Source organism: Solea solea, chromosome 1 (assembly GCF_958295425.1).
Source record: "Solea solea chromosome 1, fSolSol10.1, whole genome shotgun sequence".
NCBI classification, from domain to species: domain Eukaryota; kingdom Metazoa; phylum Chordata; class Actinopteri; order Pleuronectiformes; family Soleidae; genus Solea; species Solea solea.
The window spans coordinates 27,783,371-27,811,187 of record NC_081134.1 but is presented as its reverse complement, the minus strand read 5'-3'; the positions used below and the strand labels follow the sequence as shown (position 1 = coordinate 27,811,187).

Sequence of the window (27,817 nt, the reverse complement as noted above, 5' to 3'; positions counted from 1 at the left end):
GAAAACAAAAATCAAGTGTCAACAAACAGAAAATTCACTGAAAAAAATCACACAATAAAAGCAACAAAACCTGAGATAAAAGGAAGATGTGAGGTTTATTCTGTAAAATTTCTTTTAAAGACGAGTGATTTTAAAAAAAAAACAACCAGAGTTTTGTCCTAAGGTGCAAACCGCTGTCTTACCACAGGAGGAGCTGCGTTGGACACGAGACAAAAATCCATCCCCGAGAATAAACAAAGAAAAAAACCCAGATTCAACCCGTAAACCTACGCTCTTAGGACAGAGACGATTCTTCAGAGACGAGTGCAAAGAAAAGTCGTTAACTTACAACAAGAATACAAACTTCAATACGAATCAGAATCACAGTCGTCGTAAAGCAAACTCCAGAAATCAAGAAAAACAGGCCTTGTCATTGTTATTATTGTTTCTTTCAGGTGAGTCCACTTCAGCCCTTCTACACTGTGGCCACGTTCTTAAAGCTCCACGTCTGTCCCGTACACGTCTGCAGGATCAGTCGGTGTCCGAAGTCCACTTTCTCCTCCTTCACCTCCAAACATCGTCCTGAAGCTTTGTTTATGATGGCTTTGTTCTGTAGGAGACAACATGGAGACAACACGGAGACAACATGGAGACAACAACGAGACAACATGGAGACAACACGGAGACAACAGAGAGACAAAATGGAGACAACAAGGAGACAACATGGAGACAACAAGGAGACAACAACGACAACAACATGGAGACGACGGTGAGGATAAAGCCGTCCACACAAGCAGGAGCTCTGTCCAGTTCCGGACAACAACATACATTTCACTTTATAACGCAACAGTTTACTGTAAAACAATTACAAGAACAATATACGTATGATATTGTAAGTGCAGAGTGAACGGATGTTAGATTTCTCTTCTTCTTACCTGAGAGAAATACCAAGTCTTTTGGTTGACATTGGTGACTTTAGTGCAGTCAACAAGCTGAGGGAAGTCGCTGACCTCGTTGTCCATTAGGCAGCGGGTGTCTTCTCCTATGCTGCCCATCCGGCCCACGTACAGCTGACCATTTTTGGTGTAACGTCCCATCTGAGTGTAAACACAGAGACACAACACACGTCCACAGCAGTCAGAGGAAATCACAAACATTGTTCAGCTCTTGTGAGACTTTGGCTTCAGCCATACCAAAATAATCAGCCCTAACCGCTCACACACATCTGTATAAACTTGACTGTATAAACTTGTGACTTGATACAGTTGTTTTGTATCTACTCCTGGTCTCTCTCTCTCTTCTGTCTCTACCTCATCTCCATCTTGTCCTTTCTCTCCCCCCTTTCTGTCCCCCACCTCTCCGCTGTCCCCCATTTTCCTTTCACCCCCACCGGTCGAGGCAGATGGCCGCACATCTCTGAGCCTGGTTCTGTCAGAGATTTCTTCCTGTTAAGAGGGAGTTTTTTCTCTCCACTGATGCCTAGTGTTTGCTCATTGTGTGAACTGTTGGGGTTCTCTGCTCTCCTTGATGTTGTCTATGTACAGTGCCTTGAGATAATGTTATGATTTGGCGCTATACAAATAAAATTGAATTGAATTGAATTGAATTGAAATCTTGACGTCTTTTGGTTTGGTAAGACCTCAAGCCACGAGTGACCGGGATGGACAGGATGTTTGAGGGACAGCTCAGGTTGAACGATTTGGAGATAAAGTAAGAGAGTCAATGATGAGATGGTTTGGGCAAGGATGTTGAAGATGGAGTTGCCGGGCAGGAAGAAAAGAGAAAAGACTGCAGAGAAGGTTTGTACATGTTGTGAAGGAGAACATGAGGACAGTTGGTGTTACAGAAGAGGACACATGGCAGAGGACAAGCTGGAGACCGATATTCCGCTGTGGCGAGATCAGATGACACAATATCTGTGTCTTTCACGATGGTCTTCATGTCAGATCATCAATCACAGTGGCACAGATTCTGGCTGTGGCACAGCCAGAATTAAGAAGAATTAATTTCTTATAAAAAATGTAGTCAAACTCAAATCAGGGCACCACTCCTCTCAAACAGAAGAGAACAATTGGTTCTGAATTAACCATTAATTCATAACCTCCAAAAACAGTCTCATAAATTAAGCCGACTACCAGTTTGGATTATGATTAATAATTAACTTAATAATTGATAAATCACAATACTACATCAATGGTTAGGTGAATTGAATGATTTGAGTTCTCCAGGGAAGAGGTTTTATCTCTCGCCTGTGGTGGGACAACTGATTCCCAAGCCATCTGAGATATCTTCTTTATCTCAAGCATGGAATGTTTACCTTGGCTTGTCTGAAACTGAACGTGAGTGCGTATGTATGGGTGAAGGTTGCGCACGAACAGGGACTTAAAATTTGGGTTTTCTTCCAAGCCAGGGCCATTTCTTCCCTGAAAATACACATTTCTCAAACATTGGAAATAATCACGTGGATGTTCACGACAGGTATGTTTAACTTGAAGGGCTGCAGCCATGGAAGTAATCTCGTCCACACTTGAGGAGAATTCTTCTATGAGAGCTTGACGAAGCTCTGTGTAGTTATTTCTGAGGGGAAGTTCCTGTATAAACTTGCGGACTGCTTTAGAGCTGCTTTTCTCTACAAGTTTAATCTTCTCCCTCTCGGTTGCATAGGGAAGGTCAATAAGGGCTTGGTCTATCTCACTAAAATAATTGTCAATGTTGTGATCACAGTTGTCTGGATCAAAATGATCAATGTCTTTTGCAAGAGATTCCAGTACCTTAAAACGGAAACATTCTGAGGTCTGAGCATGTCTTTCATGTGCTCCTGCTGTTTCGGGGGCCACCCAAAGGGCCCCCAGGGCCCTGGAGTCCAAAGCTCTGGCCATGCGGCCCCATGTCACAGAACTATGCCCTTTTTGAAGAAGCCGTGCCAGTTTCACACTCACTGCCCGAGTAAAAAACTTGTTTTGCGTTTAACCACGCACCCTTCCGGAACAGAACTAAAAGTTTTAAATGATGTGTTTGAGGCATTGGACTCAAAACAGTTTTGTGTTGCCCTGTTCATTGACCTGGCATTTGACACTGTGGATCACAATATTTTGCGAGATATTCTCATCAAAAAAGGTATCTCCACACAAGCTACTACTTGGGTAAAAGATTATTTGGCAAATAGGACACAATGTGTTCAGATGGCTGGAGTTAGTTCCACTTTTCTTGAGGTCACAAAAGGTGTACCTCAAGGCTCAGTCCTAGGACCACTTTTGTTTACAATTTATATTAACGATCTGTGTGCAAACTTGTCCAATGCCTCGCACCATTTTTATGCTGATGATACTGTCATTTATTGCTCTTCACATTCAATTGCACAAGCATTCATATTTTTGCAATCCGCCTTTGATAGAGTGCAGACTAATCTGGAGAAATTGAATCTGGTTTTAAATGCTGAAAAATCCAAAATAATGCTTTTTTCAAACTCATCTGTTCCCATGGAACAAATCCCCTCAATTAGAACTTCCCATGGCAGAGCTCTTGAGCTGGTTACCAGTTATAAGTACCTGGGATTTATTATTGATGGGGAGCTATCTTTCAAAGTGCATGTTAGAAATTTGGTTTCTAAATTAAGGGTGAAGCTCGGTTTCTTTTATAGAAACAAGTCTTGTTTCTCCCTCAGAGCTAGGAAGGTCCTGATATCAGCGACATTCTTACCAATACTTGACTATGGCGATGTTGTGTACATGTGTGTCTCTAACAGTTGCCTACAGTCTTTGACTCCAGTCTATCATTGTGCTCTGAGGTTCATCACTGGCTGTAGACGCCTCACCCACCACTGTGAACTGTATGCCAAAGCTTCCATGTCTTCTCTGTCTGAAAGATGCTACACACACTGGATGACTCTGGTCTATAAGGCTCTTCTCGGCTTGGTTCCCTACCTATTTAAGTACTTTTCTTCAGCGAACCAGAAGCCATTATGCTTTACGTTCAAATGACATTTTGCACTTGTCTGCCTCACGCGTTCGGACCGAAATGGGAAAAAAAGCTTTCAGTTTCTCTGCCCCCTCTGCTTGGAATACCCTCCAAACTGAACTTAAATTGCATGCTCTTATTTCACTGGGAGCTTTCTGCTCCATCTTAAAAGATAGACAACAAGAAACCATTGAACAGTGCCTGTGTTCTTAATTTGTTACTGTGACCACAACTCTTGCACTTTATGTTTGTCTAGTTGTACTAGACTAGTTGGACTTGTATTTCTATGTTTGTATTGTAGTTGTTGTCTTCCTGTTTTTATTTAACTATGATGTGTGCTGCTGCCTTTCTTGGCCAGGTCACCCTTGTGAAAGAGATCTTGATCTCAATGGGTCTTTTATCTGGTTAAATAAAGGAGAAATAATAAAAAAGGTGGAAACTCTGCAGCCGCCAGCTTCCATCCTCCTCCCCGCAATATCCGCACCTGGGCCGACATCTCTCTCCGAACCTGACGCCCAAACTGCCGTCCTCCACCGACGCAGAGAATCATCAGCTGTCCGCTGTGACCCACACCACGGCCCGTCCACGCTCCGCGACTCCAATGAACTGGACCGGACCCGACGGACCGCACAACTTGTTATCAGCTCACAGTAAGAGGCAAAAGTGTTCTGGGCAGAGAACACTTTGCCTCTCGATTCTCGTTATACATTAATGTTCCCTTTCAGTGAATATGATTGTTCAATTAATTTCGTTGTTTGATTTAATAAATTATTACTTTTATTAACCTGAAGGAATGCTCTGTGTCTTTTGTACACGAATAGTGTGACAAACGGGGGTTGAGAGGGTCTATGCTCAGATTTATACCTTCAATACTGTTAAATTGGAATATCTTTGCTATCATAGTCAATTACAGTGATTATTTAAGACTGATTTTAAAGGCATAGATTGATTGTCTTTTCCCTGTTTTCAGGATGGTGCCCCGTTCTAGAATTAATTAACATCTAATTCATTTTTCAAAATATTTAATTAAAATATTTTATTATTTTATTTTTTATACTTTTATTTTTTATCAATCAAATTATTGCCACTATAGTTGTTCCCCAACAACTACAAGTTAGACCCTGACCAATCCTGGTTCACAAGTCCTTGGGGAGGCAGGTCAAGGAGTTGCCAATCATGGCCACCAAGGTATTGTTGGTTATTCTTCCCTCTTCAGCTCATTATGCCGTGTCAGAGCACTCTGTTGGTCAACGTCCAGGAGCATGTCATAGGAAATGTCAGAAAAAACATGCTCGTCATCTCGTAGGTGTCTTCTCCCAGATGCCAAATCTCTGTTCTTTCATTTACACTACACGTTTATCATTCCCGACTTTCGCTTGAAAATCGGACTGAATGTGTGTCGTCTGATCCTGGTATAAAGGAAGAAACCAAGAGAAGAAGTAAGAAAAAAGAGGGCGCTAGGGGAGCCTGAGGAGAAGGTTTGATCACACCAGGATCTGCCCTTTTTTGCTGTGAGGTAACAATGCTAGCTTCTGCGCCATCCTTTGACCCCATACACACTCTTGGCAACTGAAATTCAACAAATTTCTTTGGAATGTTTGCGGCTCAAAACATCAGGAAATTGTGGCTGGCAGGTGTTTCCTCAACCTCAACAAAGACTCAAAGAAAAATTAGAAGAACTGGATTTCTGTTGAGTGTGTGGTTGCTGTATTGTACCTGAGGACTCCATCCATGACATGGATGCAGGATGGGCATATTCTTCTCCTGGTCGCCCTGATCCAGACACAGATGTGTCGCCTTCGCGTTACGAACCTGAAATTGAAAAGTTGTCTTTGAAAATCACTCTTAATGAGTGGGGAAAAAGAAAAGAAAAGAAAAGGTTTCTCTTTTTGGTTTTCTACGTCTTCATGCCAGTTTTTGAGTGTGGACTCACCTCGCCATAGTACAGTGTGCCGTTGTACCTGATCAGGTCTGGGTAAATGTTGTCGAGGTACCACTTAAAACTCTTGCACTGCAGACGCTTCCTCAGAGCGAGCCTGTCGGAAATGTCTCCGATATCGACACCGTGGTTCTGCACAAGCAGAAGAATTCATGAAGGGAGGTCTTTACCGTCAAGAGCAGGGGTGTCAAACTCATTTTTGATCAGGGGCCACATACAGCACAATTTGATCTCAAGTGGGCCGGACCAGTAAAAATAGTAAAATAATAGCATAATAACCTATGAACAACAAGAACTCCTTGCTTTTTTTCTCCTTTGTTTTACATTTAATGAAGGATATTTTTTACAAAACATGAAATTTCTTGAGAAATATAAGTGCAATTTCAACAATATCGTGCCTAAATGTTCTATTTACACATTACACTGGATCTAAAAAGGCACAGACATTTAGTCACAGGTATCTGGAAGAGAAAAATATGGTATTTGACATTACGTTTAGATTGTAATCATAGTGTGAAATTTTAACAAATTCATCCTGTGGGCCGGATTCGACCCTCTGGCGGGCCGGTTCTGGCCCCCGGGCCGTATGTTTGACACCCCTGGTCAAGAGTCATGGTTTTCCCAATGGTTGTCTCTTTGCTCACCTCCATGGGAAGGTTCCAGGCCATGTAGACACTGGACTTGAACTCATCCATCCAAACTTCTGCCACACGCAGAGCGTTCCGGCGCGTGTGGGGACCGAGGTCGTTGCTGTAGGGTTTCTTCACCCGTGCAATGTGAGCCACCCTGGAGCAAGGCATCACCTCCATACTGCCTCCACACATCCACACCTGGAAGACAGATGGTACGGATACAGATGGTACAGGTACATATGATACAGGTACAGATAAGACACACAGTTAGACCTGACAGAGGTAAACGAGGAGCAGGAACAGGAGACACAAACCTTGATGCCGAGTTCAATGTTCTCTCCGCCCCACACGTTCATGCCTGGATCGTGCAGACCGATCTCGCCAAAGTAAAGACGGTTCACCACAAAGGAGCAGCCGATCATGGCAGGAGTCCTGCAGTGATATAAACCCAACAGTATGAGTGTTGGAGTCATTTTGTGTGTAAATGTACAGTACAGGGAGGAGCATAGGGTGACCTAGAGGAGCAGAGGAAGAAACTATGCAGAAGATGCAATCTGAAGGAGCTAGCTGACTGCAAGGTGATGCCGGGGGAGAATGTGTCAAGACAGCATCGGATGGTAGTCTGTAGGAAGATTTTGGAAGAGAGTGAAGGCGGAAGCTGGAAAAAGAAGAAGATTGTGCAGAGTTCGGGGAGTAGTTGTGACAGACTCTGGTAGATGGTGAGGAGTTCCCAGATGACTGGGAAAGTACAGCTAACGTGAGAAGGTGTTTGGTGTATGAAAGAAGATGAGAACATAAAAAAGAAAGTATCCAAATGACACAAAGGGAGATGAAGAAGGTAAGTTTTGTTGTTATCTTACTTGATGGGAAGAGAGTCGTCCTTAGCCTCATACCACTCTTTCGGTGCGCCCATGTACATGCACCAAAGCTCCCAGTTGTAGCCGTGGGCCGAGTTCCCATAGTATTCTGCCTCGAAGGTATCGTGCATGATGTTGTCGATGGAGGGTAAAAGGATCCTCCTGTGGTTCTCTTTAATTCTGGCTAGAATCGGCTCGGCCCTAATGGAAGAATAAACACAAACAGTACAACAACAATTCATTCATATTTTGTCTACTGCTTTTCCTCTACGTGAGGGTTGTAGAAGCTGCTGGGGCCAAACCCAGCTGACACAGGGTTAAAGGCAGGAGACTGGAAATGCCCAAATGTCCTATTGGAGCTGATTAATCGGCTAAAACTATTCATCTGTGGCTTCCAGACTTGACTCACCAGTTAGTTGTGAACTCCATGTGTGCATCAAAAATTCCTGTCACCTCTCCGGTGGCCACTTTCCAGCCCTCAATTCTGGCCCTGATCAGTCCCTCTCTCCTCTGGTTCCTGACGATCTTCACCAGTCCGGGGAAGCGTCTGTTCACGTAAGTTTCCAGTGGACCTTTGAGCTCCTCTGCAGGCACAAAAATAACAACAAAACAACAGGTTGAGAGACGGTTAGAGTCCTTGAACAATGTAAACAAAGGTGACCTGTGCTGACTGACTGTCATCGCTGTTGTCATCCACAAGGATTATTTCTTTGAGCAGGTGAGCAGGCGTGTGATTGACGACTGTGTGGATCGAGCGCAGGATCACGGACATTGCTTCGTTGACAAAGACGAAGATGATGGAGATTGTTGGGAGGTCTTTTGGGAAGGTGGCGTTTTTGCATCTGCAGAAAGACACACAGGAAAATGAAACTAGTCCATGTCCATGCAGCCAAGTGAAACTTTGTCTGTCAAGACGTCCCCTTCAAGGCCACCCCCCCACTCACCAAACTCCCAGTGCTGAGAATCCGCCTGAAAACACAGAGGCTCACTCTCACTGAGAACCCTAAATTGAAAATGTCTCTCTTGTGAACATGTACTTACTTTGCTGGCCTGAAGTCTGGTAAAGTTCGATCCAAGGAGATTCTGTCACTGAGGTAGGCATTGTAGCCATACCTTTCCTTAACCTCCTTAGCCTTGGCAACTTCACCTGGAGCCACCGAGGCAGGATTGCCAACGAAACCCGGACCCTTGTCGCCCTCAACCAGGCCCAGAGATAACGACAGACCTGGATGTAGCAAACAAGGGACAATGACTTGATTATTGAGTCTAGAATCTTCGTCTTTATTGGTAACTCTGGTCTTCAACTGTGTAGTAGACCCATAAATGTCCACACTTTTACCGCCCAACAGGGGGCATCGAGATGAGGGTCTTCCCGATTTATGGTCACACGTAGCCTCTAAATCACGGGCCTTGGGCAATTTGTTCAGAGACAAAAACCCACATTAAGCAATAGTCGCCCGGTGAGGACAAAGACGGTCATATAATAATGCTCTTAACAAATAATATTTTCCTCTTGTGCGGCTGTTAAAAATAACCTGCATCATCACGGCTTCTACTGAAGTTTTGAGGCGATCGATCAAATTCCCGTTTGTGGGCGAATGCTCGAAATTCCCCAAAATTATGATGGTTGCCTTGGCTACACCCTTTTGAAACCGCGAAACCTTTTGGATAATGTTATGCCTTAGATGTGTCCAGAACAAATGGACATGTTCTTTTATGTTGGTATGATCAACACCAAGATAATGGATGGCAAATTCAAAATGGAACAGAATTGAGGCGTTGAGTTGAGGGTCCCGGTGGACTGTTTTCACTAAGTTTTGTGGATTTTGGTGCAACTTTGTTTTGGCTTTGTCCTGCTGGGTTTCATCTTTGGGGGGGCGCTACTGAGCCATTTTGCACCAACGTTTTGTGCCTCAGAACGGAGATTGTTTGATTAACAATACCAGGAATACCAACTAGTCCTGGCAACTGTTGTGTGAGCGTTCCAGCCTCAATCAAACACACACACAATAAAGTGTCAGTCATGATCAAGGAACAAGACATGACCAAGGTTACACCCTTGGAAAAATGCAGTAGCACAAGAAACCGGTTCCAGGCAAACAAATAAAGCTGGTTCAGGCACTGGCACACTGCCCTGAACCCAGTGCAAATATTTTATATCACAATTGATGTCAAGTGTCTGAATTGTCAATATTTGTGTAATATATTGTACATATTTTATGAAACGACACAGTGCTGGATCATCACACGTTTGTTTACTGATGCTGATTTTAAGTTATTCTGAAACTGATTTATTTAATTATGTTTAACCACTCAGGGAATTCTAAACAATAATCAATTACGCAATGGGTAAAGAAAAAAAGCTGCTTTGTAAATGGATAACGTCCGTGCACCAGAGCAGAACGGTGGCTCCTGTGTCCCCGGCATTTTCTACATGGGCTCTTCTCTTTGGTCCTCGTGGAAAAATAGTGTCGTAAGAGACAGCAAAAAGGACGTGGGACGGAGGAAATGTTTTCTTATTTTTAACTTCCCGTTGACCAGGTTCTCCAGGGGGCGGAGCCTCTTGTCCAATCAGATCATTCCACGACATGAATGGGGTTTGACTGATCATTGTTAACTATTAATAGATTTGTTCTTTAGTAATTAAAACAAGTTTCAACATCTTAAATGTGAATATTAAGACATATTTTATATTTATTATTTCCATATCTCAAGATTTACAACAAATATTTGACTAAAAATAAGGAATAAATTGTCTCGTTTTCTTACTTTAAATAAGAAACAAACCTCACAGATTCATCCTGTTCTTATCCATAGCTCATCACTTCTTACTTCCCACACATTTTTTTTCTGCTGTGTCATTTTAAATCCCCCCCCCCCCCCCCCATGCAGGATGAATAAAAGTACACCTTTATTATTATTATTATTATTATTGTTGTTATTATTATTCTCATCTTTACCGTGTAAATCCTTGTAGACCAGATTCTCCAGGTCTCGGAGCCTCCTCATCAGGGCGTCCTGTCCACTGAAAGGCTCTCTCACCACCACCCGCTCCACCTGCTGCTGCAGCTGCCTCTCCACACCGACACCAGCGTCCACCTCTGCCACCTGCTCGCTACCCGCTGTGTTGGTTCTCGTCCAAAAAGTTATGAAGCCGATGAATCCGAGCACGTTCAGGATCACGAGGGTCTTCCATCGTCTGGACTTTATAGCCATTGAGACACTTGTGGAGGCTAAAGAAGAAGAAGAAGTGACTCGGCTGTCTCACACCTGTTTTGACTGTGCTCGACTCACCTTTATCATCCTTTGTCTGTGTGTGTGTGTGTGTGTGTGTGTGTGTGTGTGTGTGTTTGTGTATGTCACTTTGTGACCTGCATTACCACCACACCCTCTGCACCAACTCCACAACTGGAATTCAAGGAGGTAATGAAAGTGGAAAGACATTTCAAGAACGAAAATTCTTATTAGTTGGACACATGCACACAGTGTACCGGTAGCTGCACACTGAAAACTACGGGCTGCACTTTGACTTCCCCAGGCTCAAGATTGAACTGACAGTCGTGTACAAACATGGAGCCCATCAGACCTGCTGCACTTTCTGACACTTAATGAGCTGACTGAGAGCATGCCGCAGCTGTATCCCCTCACCTGCCTGGTGCTGACCTTCCCCGTGTCCACCTCCCCTGTGGAGCAGTCTTACTCGGCTCTGAAGTGAATCAAGACACATGCCAGAACCAGTACTGGACAGGATCGCCTGGGAGCTTTGGTACTGATGTCCATAGAGAAAGGACTTCTTTTGGAGCTCAAGTCAAAGGACAAACTTTACGACGCTGCCATCGCTAACTTCACAAGGAAAAACCAACAAATGGATTTCGTTTTCATGTAAGGTAGGCCTATGTTGTAAGCCACATCAAGGGCATCAGTTTGTTTATAAAAGTACCAAGGACAATAACCATAGTTTAAGTGTGGTTTGAAAAGTGCTGGGTACTTCATCCGTTTGACGTTTCATTACAATATGGACTGCATTACAGTGTATTGAGTGGCTCAATACATTGTAATGCAGTGAATATTGTAATGAAAGGTAGAGGAGGAGCCGAACCTCCTCCTCTTCCTCTTTCTTCTGCTCCTCCACCTGAGGCCACCAGACCGACGTGGACCAGGGGCCTGTTTCAGAAAGCAGGTTCAACAAATTTTAACTCTAGGTTGGCCAACTTGGCCAAGGTTGGAGTTTTCGGTTTCAGAACAGCTGATCAGCATTAGTTCAATCAACTCTGAGTATGTTCACTCTGAGTTAAGCGTGTGCATTGGAAATGAATAAAGCTATCATTAATGGAGCTCTGATACTATGATTCACCATGGCAACAGGTAAACAAAGAGCACAGCCTCCATTTTTATCCAGTTGAGCAGAAATATTAACACATGCCAATGACCATGACATTTATGTGAAGAGAGGAGTCAATAAATGAACACTATTACATTTTATACAGTGTAATCCACTCATTCATCATTTAACAGACTTTAATTTCATTAATGGATGCTGAAATGCTGCAGTCCTAACATTATGTGACATTTGATTTGATATTTATTCAGCTGTAACCTGACGAGACACAAACTGAAGATGAGAATATGGATCAAACTGATAGTTTACTTAAGGACCTATAATTATATAGTCCAACTGAAGTGTTCATGTTCAAACCGACTCTATTTTACATTAAAACATCTTGCTCAACGCTATTTCATGACTATATTTCCACGTGTAAATATAACACAGTGTAACACAGTCACTGAAATGCTGTCAAACATTTAGATTTTGTCTACAGTTAGATTCAAAAAGTCACTTTTAAACTACAGTGAAGTTCAAGTGTTTCCAGCTGCATCAGAAATATTCACATCAGCTATAATCTCCATCATGATGTGATCTATGACAGAAACATTTCACAACATGATGTCTACAGTACCAGAGAGTGTCTACAGTGATGATGAGCCTACAGTAATACAGGGTAAAACAATCTGACAGAGTCTTAATGTGCACACAGTCAAAGTGTTGGTGTGAACTACGGGCTTAATGAGACATGAGCTCCCCTGGAAACATGATTTGTGAGATTTTGGGGGCGTAATATTGTTTTTTGATTGATTTGATTCAGATTTGATGTGTGTGTGGAGGTTGGATTTGATATGTGCTGATTTAAGACAAGTAGACGTACAGGCTTGTAATAATGGATGTATTGAGTTTGTACTTTTTAATTTACTGTAGTGGAGATGCAACCTAAACCGTGTCGTGCCGTGCCGAGGCGAGTAGAGCCGGTGGAAATACGCCACAAGTCCTCGCTCTGAGGCATGAGCAAAGCACTGAAAACACTTTAAAAAGCACTTGAAAGCACTTTGAAAACATCAGAGATAATTTAAACAACATAAAAACCTAATGACCTAAGAACAAACAATAAAACATGCTGTAGACAACACAGAAGAACAAGTCGTACGATAAAACTATAAAAGAATAAAAGCCAACATCTCATACTGGGTCCAAAGAGTAAAAGTCGGTTTGAAGATGAGTTTTAAAAGTGGACAGTAAAGGAGTGTGTATAACATGCTGTGGAAGATTGTTCCACAATCTTGGTTCAATTCAATTTTATTACATCGGGGCGTGGGCCAGACTAATAAAATAATAGCAACAATTACTGCTTTCTTTTTCTCCTTTGTTTTACATTTAGTGGAAAGGAGAGGAAAGCATCTTTATTGTCATTATACAACTGGTCAGATGGAGGGTTGATCAGAGTTGCTGCGACTGAGTGCGCCGCCACAAGGGACCAACCTGACCGAATGTAACTAACAGGAAAGTGGAGAGCCTGGGGAAAACCCACACAGACATGAGGAGAACATGCAAACTTCACACAGAAAGGTCCCAGACCAGGAATTGAACCCAGAACCTTCTTGCTGTGAGGCAACAGTGCTAACCACTACTAAACACTATGCCACCATGCCGCCATGAAGGATATTTTTACAATACCATGCCTAAATGTACCATTTACACATCATGCTGGATCTATAAAGGCACAAACATGTAGTCACAGGTATTTGGAAGTGAAAAATATTGTATTTGACATTATGTTTAGATTGTAATTGCAATGAGAAATTTGAACAAATTCCTGTGGGCTGGATTGGACCCTCTGGCGGGCCGGTTCTGGGTCCCGGGCCGTACGTTTGACACCCCTGACATACATGATCTCATGTCTGTGTACATACACAACATCATGGAGAGCAGAGAAAGCCAACAATTCACACAATGAACAAACACTAGGGTTGGAGAGGAAAAACTCACCGGTTTGCTTTTATTGGGTTTTTTATTTTTTAATCTATACTGTACTTGGTGGGCAGGCGTTTTTCTGATGTATTGTTTATCTGTTGGATTTAAAATCACAACTAAAGTGTTTTAGCTTTTCCATGTCCTAAACCTAAAAGTAAACCTAATAGACAAAGACTCACTAAGAGGCAGGGAGCGTCTGTCAGCAGTCAGGAGTGCTGGTGATGCACACAGATCTGCTTTGTTTGCCCTTGTCACACCTTTGTGCGTAACATGGTTCCGTGTCAATGACCGGTGCAGGCAGTCAAACAAGACCTGAAGATCTGTGGCAACACTGGAAGATAAGCTGACTCACATGTGCGTGATGTGAGGCCATGTTAATACACTGATACACAAATCCAGAGTGAACTCAATACAGAGGTTAAAAAACATGAATGAGTGATAAGATTCAAAAGCAAAAGCAAAACAAAGAAAAACGGTAAAAGAAGTAAATGATTAAAAACATTACACGAAAAACAAAATGTTCTCCAGCCACATTCATGTCTGCATCTCACCCATGGATTTATTATAAGAATACATTTGTAAAACCTTCCGAAAGGCCATAAAAAGCCCAGAAAAATCTTATGTCCCAGAGTGACGTCACAACTGTGTACGAACATTATGAGAAATGTGAATAAATGAAGGCAATGATGGGTTTTCGTTTACATTTTTTTTAAATATTACAACAAAGCAGGTTTTAGTTGTTTATTCGTCGCTCATTAGGATTTATTTTCAAACTTATTATCGATGTATTAACGAGCTGCTGTGTGGATTCATACTGACATCGTGAGCACGGGGCAGATGACGGTGTGATGCACTGAGACCTGCGCTCACTTCACCACTGATGTCTTATCGTCACGATCGGTTCAGAAAGTTACTGATAAATGTGATGAACACATGAATTAGAGTGAAGAATCTGGAGTTATAAAACTACTTTTAACACGTTGTTATTGTTATTAATAATATTAATAATTTTTATTATTGCCGTTTTTCTGGCCTGACTTTATTTTAATATTTTATGATTATTATATTTACCATACATTGTAATTATAAGGATAAATTAGCTTTATGTGTAAACCACCTACAAAACAGTTAGAAATGTAAACTTCGAAATTTAAACCAAAATACAAAGCATAGCAATGAGACCAAAATCATATTCATGGTTAATATTCAATGGAATTTTTTTACTTTCAAAAGTACTTAATGTTGTCATTATTTTCTTGGACAATAATATATAAAATCACTGAGTTCTGTGACAGCAACATTCTTCTGATGATTAGCATACAGTATATCAGTGAATAGAAGAAAACAACATCATTCCTGTAACAACACATATAAACTACGGTCAATTAAATGAACCATCAAATTGATAATTTTAACCTGTAATGACGTCATTATACTTTTCACTTTACTGTATTCACTATCGTTGGTTTTGACATTCATTTTACGAATCCATGGTTTAAAGCCCGACGCTAACGTGACATTGGTATTCATGAAATATGATTGCGCACGTCAGTAGTTTACTCCCGTCATGCCTTTCACTGTTCATGGACGCGCCGAGCAAGTCGAGAACGCAGGCGGCTCCAGATCATCTATCTTCACTTAAGCTTTTGGGATATTCTGTGAGACTTTCTTATAGACCTCATCAGAGCAAGTTGTGCTATATTTAACATTAAAGTCATTCAGTTCAAGAATGTTTCCATTTCCATCCATTATATGTAAAACAGACCAAATTTGTTTTGTCATCCAGTCTTCCATAAACATAGCTCCCCCTCGACTCAATATCACCCTATTGTTCCACAATGGGACATTATGGGGGCTGAAATTATGTTTGAACATCATTTTCCAATTTAACAGGACCTGTTGGTGAAATTTGGAATGTTTTATGGGCAATTTGGATATTTCAAAATCACATACTAATAGAAACTCAATACCTCCAACTTTGTTGAAAACCAGAGAAGGTAACGAGAACCATATCTCATCATCATTCCTGCTCAATCCAGTTCTTATAATACAGTAGATCCATGATCTCACCTCCTCGCTCGTGTTTCAGGGTTAACTGCTTATGTTGCTGCTGTTTCCAGCCATTTATCAAAGGAGAAACCACCTCGGGCATTAAATGAGGTGTATGTTTGAACACTGAGTGTAGCCAAGGCGGACACACTTTAACCGTAAAGGACAGTAGACACTTCTCCCACCCTTGGCCAACATCAGGACGCATCGCTCGTTCACACTTTATTTGATAAACTGATTTCTACCTGGCTTTTATGTCGGGAAGAGGAACAGTAGAACAAGTGTAGTCGCTCGACTTAAACGTGACTGAAAAAAGTACAGAGAGTTCCCGCCCTCGAGTGAATATCTGAAAACAAACAACAAAAGAAAGTATCATGAAGACAAAGGCGACTTATTTTATGCTCTGTCCTCTTAAATGATTGTATATTTATATTGTATAGCCAAATCAGCTATATATATATATATATATATATATATACTACTAGAACAAGTTATATATACATTATATATATATATGGGGAACACGTTTGTTTTTGTAAAATGTACAACACTTGTATAATTCTTTGTAAAATTACTGCAAATTATGAAACTGTTTTTGATGATGTGGTTCATGTTTTTGTCAAATATACAACACTTTGTAGTATTTTTTGGTCAAATAATTTATTTATTTTATTGAAAAAAATGGGGGTGGGGGGTAAAATTACAACATTTTGCAAAATATTTTGGTAACATGGTGGATGTTTTTTGTAAATGTACACTTTGTAATATGTTTTTATTACCAGTTTTAAATGCATTCTATATAACTTTTTTTTAAATATATATTTTCACAATTGTTTTTTTTAAGCCTAGTGTTTTTAACATGACATTTTGTTTAAAACAAATAAATTGATAGCATGGCTAATTTTTTTGTTAAATGACAACATTTTGTATATATATTTTGTATTGTTTTTTTTTGGTGGGGGGAGGTATTTTTTTGTAAAAATTACAACATGGCGTTTTTTTCATAAATTAGCATAAGAACACGGAGGAGAATAAGAAAATTGTAGCAGGAGAAATAACACATGGTACACTCCAATCCACTAGATGGCAGTCACGAGCCTTCAAGCTTGTTTGCGACTACTACTATTAAACGCAGAAGAAGAAGCAGCAGCATTAGAAGAAGAACAATTTGAGGCAATGTCGTATGTGAAATTGGTAACGAACACCTTTATTGGTTTTGTTGTCGCGTCTCTGTTTATCGCGTTTGTTTATTGACGTCACATTAACGGTGTTACACAGCTAAATGTGTGAGAAACGCGGCTAGCACGGCTACTGCTAACTGCTATCGTTGCTGTTGTTAGTTTTCTGCTCCGTGAATAGCGCGTTTTCTTTTTACCTGATGTAATACAGTGTGTGTACCGCTGTGTTGTATTTTATTTCATTTTACTTAATTTTATTTCATTTTATTTTGCCGTTGTGCTTTAACTTTTGTCAACTGTTGTTGTTGTCCTGCTCCGCCGCAAGGTGTCACTGTGCGCCGCAGCTCCGGGTCTGACGGCCCTGCTGAGCGGCTCAGTGCAGGCCGCTGCTGCTGAGGGAAAGAAGAAGAACACAGAGCCGCTGCTGAACCTCCATGAGGTAACAATATATACATATATATATATATATATATATATATATGTATACATATATATGTATATATATATATATGTATATATTTATATATGTATATATGTATGTATATATATATATATATATATATATATATATATATATATATATATGCGTATATATTTTTTGTAGTAGTTGTTTTAGTAGTAGTACTTTTTGTAGTAGTAGTTCTAGTAGTAGTAATAGTTTTAGTTGTTTAAGTAGTAGTTCTAGTAATTGTTTTAGTAGTTTTGTTTCAGTAGTAGTACTTTTATTCGTAGTTTAAGTATTATTTGTTTCAGTGGCGCAGTGCAGAGCAGTGGGCGGCGCAGATGCTGGACATCTGCCTCAGTCCTTTGTGGATGTCATTTGTCGTTGTGTGTCAGTTGCTCAGTGATATATAGACCATTTTCATTTGTACACGTACCCTGTCAATAAAAAACAAAATAAAACACGTTTTCTTTTTCTGATATAACGTGGGAAACTGAATCTGAGTAAGAGTCAACTGAACTTTTCAGTCATAGCTAATAGTTTGTCTCCCTCTAGTGTTCAGTTGGTAGAGTACAAGCTCATGTATGACCTGTGTCAGACTTTTTCAGCGCAGCAGAAGCAAACCTCAGCCTCATCTTGTTGTTGTTGTTGTTTGTTTCAGCTGCCGTCTTTATACACCAGACCTGAACCAGAGCCTGGTCGTGTGGAGTCAGAGGCCGGACCACTGGAGCAGAGCGTGGCGTCACTGAGGAAATGGGCAGAGCCGTACACTGACCAGTGTCAGGTACATCACTATTTTCACTGTTAACTCTCACACGCCATGGAAACATTTCGCAGCCTGACGGCTGGAATTTAGGTCACATCGTTCACTCAAACACGCTTCATGTCAGTCCAGATTCTCTAGCTTCTGCTGTTTTCCAGCTGTAGTCAGAAGTAAACTAAACTAAAAATGATTTATTTGTTCCATGGAGCAAAGAAACCAGAAAATATTCACATTTAAGAAGCTGAAAAATGACAGAAACTAGAAAATATTCACATTTAAGAAACTGAAACATGACAGGAACTAGAAAATATTCACATTTAAGAAGCTGGAAACTTGTTTTAATTATTGAAAAAATGTACTCCTTTGCTGATCAGGAAATAATCAATTGTGTGTTGTTGTTGTTGTTGTTTTAATAAAACTGGCTAAAATTACTTTGATGAGTTTCCTCATCATTTCATCAGCTGACATTTGTCTTTACATATTTCTGTTTTAATGAATTCTTTGTCATGTGGAACAAAGAAACCAGAAAATATTCACATTTAAAAAATCAGAGAGTCCTGTTATGGCATAGAGTTGTTTTTCTTTACTTAACGTACCACTCACAGTGATTTATGATCTTGTTTTGCTGCAGCAAACCAGTCAGACTGTGATGGAGACAGCTGAGGTAAGTGAATTGAGATCAAAGCCTCCACAGTTCTCCACAGACGTGATGAAATGTAAGGTTTCTTGAGTGCAACTGAAGCTCCATCTCTTACTGTCCCTGTCCCCTGTCCACAGCGAATTTACAAGACCATGGAGCCGACCATCGACACGTCACTTAATAAAGTCACAGGTGAGAATAAACATTCTGTTCTGCACTGTGCTCACGGTCACTTCTCCAAACCTGTGCCTGCTGCAGCGTTTTGCAGCTAATAGTCTGGATATTCATTCAAATCTTAGGCCTACTCAGTAGCAAATGATGATTTAAAAAGTAACTAAGCAGATGACAATGTGATGTAAAATGACAAACTCACAAAAGTATGAGTACTCCACAGTGAATGACACTAATGTGAGTAGTTGTTGATTAACTCAGCTACCTGATGTTTACATTGTGGTCATTAGTTTGCCCGAGTTGGAGCAACTTGCGTCATATTTCACAGTAACACCAAACTGAGTTCATTTACTGTGTGTGACCACGGCAGCCTTGATAGAGGCGTCTAACGTGAGCTAGCAAAGTGGAGTTAGCTTAGCTGACGTTACTTTTTCACTGTGTTAACCTCGGCAGTCGCTTCCTGTTCATTGTGAGATTGGCGAGTGTTAACCAAAAGTTATCGTGCTGCTGCTCTGTTAATATATTTGATACACTTCTGGCGAACATCGTGGTCCTCTGCACGACCAGGGAATCCGTTTAGACCGTACGTCCGCAGACGGGCACTCTTCATGAGGTAAAGCTTTGTGTAGTTTGCATTCAGTTTTTATCCAAAGTTGAAGTTTCCACGACTGTTGGAGCAGCCGAGAATCACGCAGCTTCTTCCAGACTTCCTAAACATCGTTGTCAAAATGAATGCTGCATAAAAAGTGCAGGTAAAAGTAGAAATGTACACTTCTATAGACAGCTCCCATTCAGTGGCGTGTACACTGAAGGTTTACTTCTGGTACGTCGCCGGATTCGTCTTTACATTCACTGAGTCATCGCAGCAGCTGAGTTCACTGATATCACTTCCTCTTTGTAGTGAACCAAGGTTACGTTGATAACCACTGCTGTGATGCCGTCACACTGAAGGAAACTTAAAAACATCACTTTTCTCTATGAGGTTCTGAATGAAGCCCACTTGTGTTTTCATCAGAAATAATTTAATCATCACTCTTCTCTCTCTAACTCCCTGACTTTTGTCTTTTAGGTGTCTACCAGGTACTCAGTGACCCGCCCGCTGACCTTTACCCCAGTGTGGCTGTGGTAGGATTCTCTGGCTTCCTGGGTCTTTATGTGGCCAAAGGTAACAGAGTCACACACACACACACACACACAGAGAAAACAGGAATGAGGTCAGAGGTGATAGACGGACTCATTATGAGTGAGCATGTGACAACACACCATAAACATGTCATTTAAATCATTATAACTGCTTTTGACCGTGCTTTATAATTAAAGATGGTTGTTCTAATGATTAAACAAAAAAAACAGAACCTCATTGAGAATCTCGCTGTTTCTACATTTTCTTCACCGTCAAACTGAAACGGTGACACTCGTCTGCACGGACGCGACGTCACTGTCAACAGGAACTTAAAAAGGATGATTCAGCATATTTTTAAATATTGAAATGTATTAGAATAAAGGCCTAAAACAGTTTGACTGCAGCCAAGTGTTTATATACGCCTGACTGTGTGTCTTTTCCAGGCTCCAGACTGAAGCAGCTGGTATTTCCAGTTGGACTCGTGGCTCTGACTGCCTCCATGTTCTACCCTCAGCAGGCCGCGGCCATTTTAAAGGTGTGTTTTTAGGGGTTTATAATTCTGTTTCCTGACATATTCACATTCTTGTCAGACTCAACAAAATCTAACCTCCCCCACACATTCTAACAAACAGAAAAGCCAGCGAGGAAACAGCAGCAGGAACAGGACCTACCTGCTCACCATGACTCACTTCACTCTGATGTTTAGACAACTCTGTGCGTGCGGACGTGCGTAATGTTGTGGGGACCGAAACCTGTTGACACAGTCACATTATGGGGTCCCCTTACCTATTTGCTTAGTTAAATCCAGGTGGCGACTTTTTTTTTGGCCAGGCAGTGTATGTTTTAAGGTTAGGTGGAGGTTAGGAAGTATCCAGGAAATGAATGTAAGTCAATGCAATGTCCCCACGTTGAGTAGGTACTCAATGTGGGCGGAGTCACTTTTTTGTAGTGCCGGGCTGTGGCGAGGCCGGTGGAAATATGCCAACAGAGACCCAGAGGTAGAGTTTGTTTACCATCATCAGGAGGACATTTGATGATCTGAGTTTTTAAAAGAGTAAAGGTCATGACCTCTGTCACAGTCTCAGAGTGAAGGGTTAATATCACATGTTCACCACCAGGCTGATTGTGAGTAACTAAATCCAAACATAATCTGGATTATCACTGTAATCCCGCCCCCACCAGATGAGTGGAGACTCTGCGTACAGCTGGGCCCAGCGTGGCCGCGTCGCCGTGGAGGCGCTGTGGAAAGATCCACCGTTTACCATAAACAAGGTGAATTCTTTTCCTCCAGATATTTAAAGCTGCAGTATGTCACTGTGATTTGTGTTTGCTGTGTCTTTCAACTGAAATCAGACCTGACCAAGGGAGCGTCTGTGTGTATACAGCAGCAGAGCCGAGGCCTTTTATCCCGTCTTTAACAGTACAATTCCCTGGTGAATCTTTGCGTGGCTGCTTCTTTGTATGTTGAGGCAACCTGTGGTTCAGTGGGAGAGGAATTTGCCTTGCACAACCAGAAGGTTGAGGGCATGATTCCCACCAATGGTAGAATTGTAACGTAAATCAGCTTTGAATTCGGGGGGGTGGTTTGAAGTGTTCGTCCATATCTAAACACTTGTACACTGAGAAACAGATTTTATTGATAGGCATTTGTTTATGTACAGTGCCTTGAAAAAGTATTCATACCCCTTGAACTTTCTCACATTTTTCCACCTTACAACCACAAACTTAACTGTTTTTTATTGAGATTTTATGTGATCGATCAACACAAAGTAGCACATAATTGTGAAGTGAAACGTAAATGATATTCAGCCCCCCCTGCATCAAACCACCTTTTGCTGCAATTACAGCTGCAAGTATTTTGGGGTATGTCTCTACCAGCTTTGCACACCTAGACAATGAAATTTTTGCCAATTCTTATTTGCAAAATTGCTTAAGCTGAGCCAGATTGGATGGAGAGCGTTTGTGAACAGCAATTTTCAAGTCCTACCACAGATGCTCAATGGGATTTAGGTCTGGACTTCGACTGGGCCATTCTAACACATGAATATTCTTTGCTCTAAACCATTCCATTGTAGCTCTGGCTTTATGTTTAGGGTCATTGTCTTGCTGGAAGATGAATCTCCTTCCGTCTCAAGTCTTTTGCAGCCTCCAACAGGTTTTCTTCCAGGATTGCCCTGTATTTAGCACCATCCATTTTCCCATCAACTCTGACCAGCTTCCCTGTCCCTGCTGAAGAAAAGCATCCCCACAGCATGATGGTGTGTTTAGGGTGTTCGTTTTCCGCCACACATAGCGATTAGCATTTTGGCCAAAAAGTTCAATTTTGGTCTTATCTGACCAAAGCACCTTCTTCCACATGTTTGCAGTGTCCCCTACATGGCTTGTGGCAAACTGCAAACAGGACTTCTTATGCCTTTCTTTCAACAATGGCTTTCTTCTTGCCACTCTTCCATAAAGGCCAGATTTGTGGAGTGCACGACTTATAGTTGTCCTGTGGACAGATTCTCCCACCTGAGTTGTAGATTTCTGCCTCTCCTCCAGTGCTCTCCACGCTCGCTCTGTCAGTTTAGGTGGACGGCCATGTCTTGGTAGGTTTGCAGTTGTGCCATACTTTTTTCCATTTTTGGATGATTTGGATCATTCTTGAGATGTTCAAAACTTGGGATATTTTTTTATAACCTAATCCTGCTTTAAACTTCTCCACAACTTTATCCCTTCACAGGACAGGTGTATTTATACTATGAGTAAATTACACACAGGTGGAGTCAGTTTACTAATTAGGTGACTTTGGAAGGTAATTGATTGGACTGGATTGTATTTAGGGGTATCAGAGTACAAGGGGCTGAAAACAAATGCACACCAGACTTTTCAGATTTATATTTGTTTAACATTTTGAAAACCATATATCATTTACGTTCCACTTCACAATTATGTGCTACTTTTTGTTGGTTTATTATATAAAATCTCAATTAAATACATTCAAGTTTGTGCTTGTAAGGTCACAAAATGTGAAAAAGTTAAATGGGTATGAATACTTTTACAAGGCACTGTATAAGCGCTACATACTACAGCTCTAATCTGTGTGGTTTATCTTTGTGGCTTCTCTCACTTCTCTTCTGTCGTCTGTCCTCTTTTTATTTGTACAAAAGTCTGAGAAGAAAGAAACGGAGAGCGACGATGACTCGAGAAGCTGAGACGACACGAGCAACACACACACACACACTCTCTTTACATGTTTCGATTGACAGTCACCTGGATTCCTTTCCACGTCATGTTTTCACCACATTCTGTCTTTCTTTATACTTGTCTCTTGCTTCAGTAAAGAGGCCAAATAATGAACTTTAACACACACACTCCATATGGGTTTGACTTATGGTTTGTTGTCCATGTATAATAACAATAATAATAACATGCTGTATATGAGGATTTATCTGTGTAATTAAAAAAGCAAGTGTCTCACTTATTATCGCCTCCTGCTGTAAATTTGTGTCACTTTATAAAACCACTCACTCTCCCAAACCAAACCCCATCGAGAAAATCAATGATTTTAGCTCACTTCAGTCTCCTGTTGGAAAAGTCTGTCTAACGGTGAGATAAAGACGTGAACATGTTATTAAGACATCGTAGACTTAATCTGATGTATGATCTATTAGTTAGGTTTTTCAACTAGAAAATTCAAGTTTCAGTGAGAAAGATGTGAACATGTTAGACATTGTAGACTTAAACTGACACATTTTATTGGCTGTTTTCTTCTTCAAAACTGTGAACTCTGATGTTTTTTTTAAGGATTCATCAGTGTCATGTTCTTCTCCTTGTTCCTCTTTCACTTCTCTGTGAAACACGCTGTGGTCGTTTTTAGACACGACAAACACGTTAGTATGTCAAAAACATTTTTGCCAAAAGGAAAGTTTCACCTAAATGTTTACACATTCAACCTTACAGGTAAAGTATGTGACTATATATATATATACACACACACACACACACACACACACACACACACACACACACACACACACACACACTTACTTACTTCAGTTTCTCAATCTATTGTTTATTTTCAATTTCTTGTGTTCAAAATGCACTGCACTGTAAAACAAAAATGCCAAAAATAAAGTAATAAAATGTAAGATTATAGAGAATTTAACTAAACTGATAGAACGTTTTTGTCAACTGTTGAAAGTCATTTTGTTTGGCAAAATTTTTATTTTATCGTCTGCTGAGCTGAAAAATCAAAAATAGTTACAAATAATTAATTGTTGAAGTGGGAGACAGTGATCAGTTACTTTTTTATTGTAAATATAAGTCATGGTACGTTTCAACTGCACATTAATAAACACGTCAACACTAATAAAGAAAATAGTCATCAAAACGTTAAAATAAACAGTAAAAATACCAGAACAGAATCATACAGTGATACTGAGTTTCCCTTTTTTTTTTTAAGAGAAAGAAAAGCAGAACTTCTTCTTTGTGTATGCACTCGAGCTCCGTCCCCCCACCTGGCCTCCGTCACTCCTCGGTGGGCGTGGCCATCTTGACGAGGCTGTCCTTGTCAAAGCGGAACAGCCTCCACCCCTCCTCCTGAGAGAGATCCTCGGCGCCACGCCGCTTGTAGAACTGCATCGATGGCTCGTTGTTCTCTGCCACCACGAACATCATGCCGGTGCAGCGCGTCTTCATCGCCAGCTGAGAGGGGGAAGAGCAATGCCATGTTAATTAAAAAAAAAAAAAAAGTCTGCCAAATTACTCACGCTCCCACACCAAAGCCCATAGAGAAAATCATTGATTTTAGCTCGCGGGGACACAGGAGCTGCTGGTCTAATATTTCGAAACTAATTATTTCAAACACCAAATTCATTAAATAAGACATTTGAACTAAGTGATGGAGGCAGCAGTGGATCAACAACTCCTGTGTGCTGTGATGTTAAAATCACTGATTTTCTCTATGGGCTTTGGTGTGGGAGAGTGAGTGGTTTACAAACTTTAGTTTCCTGTTGGAAAAGTCTGTCTCACTGAGATAATAGTCCATAGAGAAAATCAGTGATTTTAGCTCATGGGGACACAAATGTTCAAACAAATTACGGGTTGTTATATATTCTTTCGAACTAGATGTTTGGGAAAAAGTGACCGTGGATCAACAGGAAGAGGAAAGTAGGTGAGTGTGTGTGTGTAAACACTCACGTCACTGAGATGTCTCAGGATGTCTGATCCAATGCCAAGTCCTGCAGCGAGGGACAGAACAGTGTGTTAATGAAGCAACCACAGATCAGACTAGTTATTTGTTTATATGTTTGTTTACCCCTGCACGTGTCCATCACGTAGAACTCCTCCAGGTACAGCTGTTTGCCGACCCACGGGTCATACGTGAAGTAATACATTGCAAAACCCACCACCTTTGGATCTGATGGAGAACAGAAATTTAAACTATGTAGACATGTATACATTTAATTACCTACTACACACTTGAACAACGGGCCACATGGTGCTATAGTGGTTAGCACTCTCGCCTCACAGCGACAAGATTGGAACAAGGGCCTTTCTGCATGGAGTTTGCATGTTCTCCCTGTGTGTGCGTGGGTTCTCTCCGGGTTCTCCGGCTTCCTCCCACAGTCCAAAAACATGCAATGTGGGGATTAGGTAAATTAGACACTCTAAATTGACCATAGGAGTGAGTGTGAGAGTGAATGGTTGTTTGTCTCTATCTGTGTGTGGCCCTGCGATGGACTGGCGAACTGTCCGGGGTGTACCCCGCCTATCGCCCGATGTAGCGATTGGCACAGCACCCCCTCGACCCTCTGGTGGAGTATAAAGCAGTAGATGATGACTGACACTTGAACAACGTCCGGGGAACTAGGCCAATATCGCATTTTCGCCACACCTGACCTCCACGCAGAGATTTTACGCTCGTTAATCCCCTCAAAACATTCTGTAAATCCAGATTGAGTTTTCTCACCGTCTCCTTGGAGTTCGGCGATGACACAGTGGTAAAACGGGGTGTCACCGAATCCATCCTCCAGGAGATCTGACGGAAAATAAAACACATGTGTTTGATTGAGAACAACAACAACAGTGTGTGTGTGTGTGTGTGTGTGTGTGTGTGTGCTCTGTCAATATGAAGCTCACCTTTCTCAGTCAGTGCCACCTGGTCCTCCATCTCTTCATATTTGGCCAGTTCCTGTGCCAAGAAAAACACACATTTAAAACTTCTAAATATATCACACTTTGAGCAACAATTCATGTTTATAAGAAAATACCTTAGATTTGTCACTTATGTCACTAAAGGGTTATTCAATGTTTATAATCTGTGATTTTATCAGAGATTTAGGATGTCATCAGTCAGTCAATAATGTGTTTTACACAGTATGTGAAGTAAAGGTGATTAATAAATACTAAAAATGTCAAAACATGACAAGTTGTTGACAGTCATCTTATTTTTGACATTTTCAGGCAGACAAAAAGTGTTTCATGTGTAGATGTTATATTTATGGTTCTTCTTGTTGCAAGAAGAGAAAACACCAGCACATATTCACATTTTACAGCTAAAATATACATTTCTGGTGAATAAACTCAAACAACTTACTTTAACTCATGTACTTGTTTTTTTTAGAAAATGTCTGTTTTAATTTGAATTATCAGAAAACCTGTTCCACAACATCAATACCTGGTTATTGTATATAATTAAGTCAACTGACAAGAATAAAAAGTCTACCTCTTTTTTGGTTTTATTTTGAAATCGTTTAACAATTCCACATCTTCTTTCCTTCCTGCACAGCTGTTTTGATCTTTTGTGTGATTTTATTTATTTTGGAGTGGTTACTGTATATAATTAAGCAATAACTGACCAATAATAATAATAAAAACAAATACGTAGCAGATAAGATTCAGGTTATATTAATTATATAACGCAGACTAAAAAAAAACCAAGTGGACCGGAAGTCCGTGACCATATTTGGGACGCCTGGTAATGGGAGCGGACGTGAGTCGTCTGCCCGTAAACAAAGGCCGAGACCTCGGACATCCTCCGAGAGTGACGTCATTTTCAAAAAATACATAAATAAATCACCTGACACTTCGGCGATTTCCGCCGTTTCGAGGCCTAGTTTTAACGTCGCAGTTAGCGAGAAGCTAAACGTCGGTTTCACGCGATAACATCGTTCAAAGAGCTCTTCCGTCGAGTCGTAGCAGCATCGTTAGCTCGGATGCAGTCGCAGTCGGGCCTACCTTCACCAGTCGTAAGATATCAGAGACGTCCCGTGGTTCCGCTTTCCGTAATTTATACTCCATTTTCTCCTCTTGCTCTTCTTCCCTCTGTTGACCAGTCCTCGGTATGTGAAGTGGAAGATGAGATGTTTCTTCATTCGCTTCGCAGTGGCGTTGCCCCCACAGTCGTCAGCCTCAGGTCCGGACGTGTTCGTCGAGTCAAGAACATCCAGTAGAGTCGCCCTCGGCTGGGTCGCTGCCGTGTCCAAACTGCCCAAGCCTTTGTTTACATCGGCCTAGTTATACCCCGGCCTCGCGCTCGAAGGCGGTTGGTCGCTTCGTGGCAGGTGTCGGGTTTCGGGGCCCGCCCCCCGGAGACGTCTCAGCCAATGAAAGGCAGAAGGCTGATGACGCGTGGGTCTGTTTGGAATCTGTTAGAAGATCTTTTGTTTTTGTTGTCACAAAAAGACAAAAAGTGGTGTAAAAAAACTAATAATAAAGCTGCTACATTTGCAAGTTTCTTCATATTCATCACATTTGATCAGTTAATGTTCAATAATCTCAGTTAGTCTGTTAAAGGGAC

General features: G+C 41.2%; 3 protein-coding genes across 5 annotated transcripts; 1 reads left to right on the top strand and 2 right to left on the bottom strand.

Moving 5' to 3' along the window:
* Positions 1–76: 76 nt before the first annotated feature.
* LOC131470621 (polypeptide N-acetylgalactosaminyltransferase 17-like) lies at positions 77–11,235 on the bottom strand. The gene is made up of 12 exons (XM_058646563.1): positions 11,013–11,235; positions 10,325–10,597; positions 8,406–8,589; positions 8,040–8,206; positions 7,774–7,948; positions 7,368–7,565; positions 6,822–6,939; positions 6,520–6,705; positions 5,870–6,007; positions 5,653–5,748; positions 915–1,076; positions 77–589 (listed from the first exon to the last, which is right to left on the bottom strand). Exons 1-12 carry the CDS (start codon positions 11,089–11,091, stop codon positions 455–457), a joined length of 1,911 nt encoding a protein of 636 aa, XP_058502546.1. The 5' UTR covers positions 11,092–11,235; the 3' UTR covers positions 77–454.
* Positions 11,236–16,819: 5,584 nt separating this feature from the next.
* apoob (apolipoprotein O, b) lies at positions 16,820–23,497 on the top strand. Of its 3 annotated transcripts, XM_058633405.1 has the most exons (10): positions 16,820–16,911; positions 17,221–17,334; positions 17,999–18,121; positions 18,732–18,764; positions 18,878–18,932; positions 19,981–20,076; positions 20,478–20,569; positions 20,667–20,760; positions 21,217–21,306; positions 23,184–23,497. In XM_058633405.1, the coding sequence occupies exons 1-10, from the start codon at positions 16,894–16,896 to the stop codon at positions 23,186–23,188; spliced, it is 720 nt and encodes a 239-aa protein (XP_058489388.1). In that variant the 5' UTR covers positions 16,820–16,893; the 3' UTR covers positions 23,189–23,497. The 3 variants fall into 3 exon arrangements, with proteins under 3 accessions (XP_058489388.1, XP_058489397.1, XP_058489406.1); XM_058633414.1 differs by lacking the exon at positions 20,667–20,760; XM_058633423.1 differs by lacking the exons at positions 20,667–20,760; positions 21,217–21,306.
* Positions 23,498–24,311: 814 nt separating this feature from the next.
* On the bottom strand, positions 24,312–27,549 carry LOC131462332 (diamine acetyltransferase 1-like). Its single transcript, XM_058633436.1, has 6 exons — positions 27,256–27,549; positions 26,158–26,209; positions 25,988–26,056; positions 25,334–25,435; positions 25,216–25,256; positions 24,312–24,720 (listed from the first exon to the last, which is right to left on the bottom strand). Exons 1-6 carry the CDS (start codon positions 27,316–27,318, stop codon positions 24,544–24,546), a joined length of 504 nt encoding a protein of 167 aa, XP_058489419.1. The 5' UTR covers positions 27,319–27,549; the 3' UTR covers positions 24,312–24,543.
* Between the last annotated feature and the right edge of the window lie 268 nt (positions 27,550–27,817).

Excerpts from the sequence above, each read along its gene's own strand:
- LOC131470621 (XM_058646563.1), bottom strand. The coding sequence starts at position 11,091 with ATGTGTCTTGATTCACTTCAGAGCCGAGTAAGACTGCTCCACAGGGGA. Across the intron at positions 5,749-5,869 it reads GCACACTGTACTATGGCGAG|GTTCGTAACGCGAAGGCGAC; the intron begins GTGAGTCCACAC and ends TTTCAATTTCAG. Across the intron at positions 1,077-5,652 it reads GTCATGGATGGAGTCCTCAG|ATGGGACGTTACACCAAAAA; the intron begins GTACAATACAGC and ends GTTTACACTCAG.
- apoob (XM_058633405.1), top strand. Across the intron at positions 17,335-17,998 it reads CGCTGCTGAACCTCCATGAG|CTGCCGTCTTTATACACCAG; the intron begins GTAACAATATAT and ends TGTTTGTTTCAG. Across the intron at positions 20,761-21,216 it reads ACAACTCTGTGCGTGCGGAC|ATGAGTGGAGACTCTGCGTA; the intron begins GTGCGTAATGTT and ends CGCCCCCACCAG.
- LOC131462332 (XM_058633436.1), bottom strand. The coding sequence starts at position 27,318 with ATGGAGTATAAATTACGGAAAGCGGAACCACGGGACGTCTCTGATATC. Across the intron at positions 26,210-27,255 it reads ATATCTTACGACTGGTGAAG|GAACTGGCCAAATATGAAGA; the intron begins GTAGGCCCGACT and ends TTCTTGGCACAG. Across the intron at positions 25,257-25,333 it reads CGTGATGGACACGTGCAGGG|GACTTGGCATTGGATCAGAC; the intron begins GTAAACAAACAT and ends CCCTCGCTGCAG.